Source organism: Paraphaeosphaeria sporulosa (assembly GCF_001642045.1).
Source record: "Paraphaeosphaeria sporulosa strain AP3s5-JAC2a unplaced genomic scaffold CC84scaffold_28, whole genome shotgun sequence".
NCBI classification, from domain to species: Eukaryota; Fungi; Ascomycota; class Dothideomycetes; order Pleosporales; family Didymosphaeriaceae; genus Paraphaeosphaeria; species Paraphaeosphaeria sporulosa.
Window position 1 is genome coordinate 1 of NW_017253387.1, and position 4,278 is coordinate 4,278.

Below are 4,278 nucleotides of genomic sequence, written 5' to 3' on the forward strand. Positions count from 1 at the left end.
TCACTTAAAGACGCATTAATAAGTAGCTAGGAGAGGAGATATATAAGAGCAATGTGCGCGCACGCATAAGTGGGCAGAGTAAGAGGTGCTATAGACACTATAGTAAGGCTGGCCATAACTCTTATACGTGTCAGAAAGATGCGCAAGATACAATATAATATAGGAGCTACCTATCTATTGTAGTACGTACGCGCGTTGTGGAGTCTTCTAAGTTACAAGTCGTCTGAAGTAGGTGGAGGTGGCGCGCTTACTTATATGGCGCGCTCGCATATAAAGTACGTTACATCATTAATTAATTATTCGTCATAAGACATTATAAGTGGAAGCAGTATATCTCTTACTCTCAATTTGCTTGTGATCAAGAGCTAAGATAGCTAGGGTTATATTTGCGTCATTGCAGGGTGATTGGATACTAGATGGTTGAGCCCTTGTTGTTGATAGGTGACGCGTCGCGAAAAGTTGGTAGGGTGGCGCGTTCGCTTGCCAGGTACGTTATTTATTGGCAAGAAGTGGGCAACGACTAGAACGCCTATTGCTAAGATCCATACTAGTCGCGTCGAAGAGTACAGGAATGCGACTTATAAAACTCAGGTCGCGATAGGCATAGTATCAGTTGTTACACGGCCTCCCAATTCTTACTTCAGTTCTTTTGCAGGCGTTAGCCGTACCCATTGATCCCAATATATCATCAGCGCAAGATTCTCTGCTCTCCATGGCTTCTCAGGCGTCCTGCTCTGGAAATCGAAGCGGCGGAACATCTACTCGTGTCAGTGGAAGCTCAAGTAGGAACAGTGAATTCAGGTGCCCAAACCTCCAAGCAAAGTTTTTGCGTGATCAACTGGGCTACATTTTTGCCCAGGCACTGCCTCGCACCATAGCCCCAGCTCATGATGTATTTGTTCATGTTCCGGGTGCGCTCTTCGCCCTCCAGCCACCGGTCTGGGTTGAACTCAAAGGCATCCTCCCCAAATATGTTTTTATCCCGGTGGATTACATATGGGTTCGCTGCGATTTCTGTGCCTTCTGGGACGTACTTTCCGTTGACCTCTAGTCCCCCTTTTGATACCAGGCGGGGCAGAACAACGGGCGTAGAAGGGCAGAATCGAAGTGTTTCTTGAACGCAAGCCATGAAATAGGGCAGTTTCTGAGTCTCCTCAAAGGTGACGACGCCCTTGGAAAGTGTGCCATCGGCTTCAAATTCCTGGATCTCCTGGCGAAGTCTTGCATGGATGACGGGATTCTGAATCACGTAATTCACAAACGGCCCGATGAACGCAGCTGTCGTGTCCGGGCCTGCGACCATGAGGACAAAGGCCTCCGCCTTGATTTCCGCTTCGGTCATGTAGCTCCCATCGGCATTCTTTGCGTTCATTAAACTATCGAGCGGTGAACAATCGCTCGAGTTGGCTCTTGCAGTGCGTTACCTACTTGTCTAAGAAGTCGCCGTGGGCCATGGCATGTCGGTTTTGAAATCGTTCTCGCAACATATCATCACGATACTTAGTCTCCAATTAGCATGAGATCCAAAACGCAAATCCAAGGGACGTTCTTACCTTCATGATTTTGCCAGTCCCAGTCCCGTCGCCCGGGCCGGGCATAAGATAGTCTCCAAGAATTGGCGCATTCATCAAGGGATTCACCCAGTTGGGCAAAGCCGCCACAAGACCCGCCAGGGGCGCCATGTCGTGGAAATTCTGTATCAGCTCTTGCACGTCCTTCCCCTGTTCCACGAACCCGACAGACTTCCCAAACGCCATGGCGGATATCGTGTCGTACACGAACCATCTAATGAAGAGCACAAAAGATTAGCATACCGGGGGCCAGACCACCACCCATGTGGCTCACGGGAATTTTACTGGAGCTCGGCGCGCTTACTTGACCCATTCTGACAAATCCAACGGTTCCTCGGTTCTCACATAACGCTCGTTGAACTGGCTCAGCAGCTTCTCGATCATGTTGTTTACATCCGATTCCATTTTCCTCAGGTTGGAGATTTGAAACTGCAGATCCCAACAGTCAGCTCACGCACCGCATCAGATGGCCAACGGAGAAAAGAAAGCAGTGGACGCACCGAAGCAGCCACGCGCTTCCTTTTCGCTGCATGCTCCTTATGATCTTGCGTCTGAAATGGCGGCCTCAGACGGCCTAGGACGCCAGGGCTGTAAAAGTCGGACTTGTCGGCATTGCGATGGTATACTACAGGTACCAATTTCGGGTCGCTGAAGACGAGGAAGTTGGGTGCGACGCGGATAGCAGGCCCTTGTAAAATAAATCAGCACCCTATTATCATTATTGTACCCCCTTGATATGTGAAGCGTATTTCTGTTTTACCATATTTCTTGTGGTACTCGATACCACGCGTATGCGACTCCTTGGTCGACAGAATGTAAAGCTTCCAGAAGTTTGATATTGAGGCCCAGAAAGGGCCGGGGAACTTGCTCAGCGGGTGGAAATATCGACAATGGATACAGCTCAGGATGTAGTAGGTGAGCCATCCTATCACAACCGTCCTCAGCGCCAACCCCATAGTGGCATCTTCATCTTGTCGGTTGTACTTTGCCATGACTGTGATTCCGGCCGCGACCTTGCCTGCGAGTCGAGACGAGTTTATGGTCGCGCCCTAGGGTTGGACTGTTTGGAGGGTTGGCTTTCTGTGATGCGTCGCCCTATGGATGCGCATGAAGGGCCACACATGTGCGATCCCCGATTCCCCGAAAGAGCGCGGGGAAGGCGGACATTCGGGAACAGGGCGCTTTTACTGCGCCGGTGACAGAAACCAGCTCTCCAACGACAAGAGGGCAGAGACAAGCCCGAAATTTTCTAGGCCAGGAGCGATTCGACAGTAGACTAAGCATGGCGTTACTCATCGACGGCGTCGCCATTGTCACCGGTGCAGGTGGGTTACCCTGCCCCTAATCTTACGGACATACGCAGAACGTGGGCTGATGGTGATCGCCTAGGTAGTGGCATTGGGCGAGAATGTTGTTTTGCGTATGCTAGTCATGGTGCACGCGCAGTTGTCATGGCAGATTCGAACTATTCTACGGCCCTGGAGACGGCGCACCAGAGCAATTTGCTGGCCACTCATGCAGATTATGAATCGCTTGCGATACAAGTCGACGTAGGGGACCCTGAGAGCATTGCTAAAATGGTGACGGCTACTGTTCAACGTTTTGGCCGTATCGATTACAGCGTGAACAGCGCCGGTGTTGGCGTTCGGAAACCTGCCCCTGTCGACGACGTGGACCTAGAAGAGATGAATCGATTCTGGAAAGTGAACGTCTTGGGAACCTTGAACTGCATCAAGGCTGTGTCGAAGGTTATGAAGCTTCAGGGGATCAGAAAGGCAACTACACGAGGCAAAGAGCGGGATGTGGGTCGCGGTGTCATACTCAACCTGGGATCCTGCAGTTCTTTCATGGCGACAGCGGAGATGTTGCCGTATACGACGAGCAAGCATGCAGTCATGGGCATGACGAAAAATGCAGGTTCGTATGACTATACAAGTACAGTGTACTATTCTAGAGTGTATGCTAACCCACAACTATTACAATATAGCATTGGATCTAGCAAAACACGGTATCCGGGTTAATGCTATTTGCCCCAGCTGGGTCGAAACGCCCATGGTAAATGCAGCGGTGGAAGGCAATCCGAGTTTGTCAAGCCTCATGGAGGCTTCAATACCAATGGCTAGAATTGCAAAGGTTGAAGAGATTGCGGACCTAGTTGTGTTGATGACCAGCCCACTCGCAAGTTACGTGACTGGTGTTGGTTGGATCGTCGACGGGGGTACGACATTGCAGCTTAAAACAAGTTAGATGAGATTCTGTAGCCTCGGTTTTTTATTTCTATTAAAATAAAATGGTGTTTTATAAAGTCCTAGATTCCGATAAGAACTATAGTTCTAGAATATATTTATATATATATACCTAAGTAATGGCAAATTTACCCTAGAGGTAGAATAGATAGGATATAAACTTAATATATAAGTCTAAAGTAGGAAATTTCCCTAATTAAATGTTAGCTTCTATATATAATGAGTTACACGTTACTATTACCTATGAATCGGCCTGGGGCCGGGACCGACGGAAACTCGTAACCCCAAGATTAATACTTTAGAAAATCGAGACTTAGGAAAGGGCTCTAAGTCTTTAATTTAGAACTAAAAGGGGTCTAGTATTAATTTTAGTAATTCTTACGCAACCATTAGATCACAATTAGACCCCTAATTGGCCCACAACCATCCGGCACTATAATTATTTAACCTAGGCCTCCTTT

General features: G+C 48.6%; 2 protein-coding genes across 2 annotated transcripts; one reads left to right on the forward strand and one right to left on the reverse strand.

The window, feature by feature from the left end:
• Positions 1-545: 545 nt before the first annotated feature.
• CC84DRAFT_1238618 (cytochrome P450 monooxygenase) lies at positions 546-2,527 on the reverse strand (the record flags this gene model as incomplete). The annotated part of the gene is made up of 7 exons (XM_018183950.1): positions 546-758; positions 812-1,376; positions 1,429-1,499; positions 1,554-1,785; positions 1,876-2,000; positions 2,072-2,259; positions 2,332-2,527. The coding sequence occupies 7 exons, from the start codon at positions 2,525-2,527 to the stop codon at positions 636-638; spliced, it is 1,500 nt and encodes a 499-aa protein (XP_018028836.1). The 3' UTR covers positions 546-635.
• Positions 2,528-2,853: 326 nt separating this feature from the next.
• On the forward strand, positions 2,854-3,818 carry CC84DRAFT_1238621 (NAD(P)-binding protein; the record flags this gene model as incomplete). The annotated part of the gene is made up of 3 exons (XM_018183951.1): positions 2,854-2,896; positions 2,961-3,488; positions 3,559-3,818. The coding sequence occupies 3 exons, from the start codon at positions 2,854-2,856 to the stop codon at positions 3,816-3,818; spliced, it is 831 nt and encodes a 276-aa protein (XP_018028837.1).
• Positions 3,819-4,278: the final 460 nt, after the last annotated feature.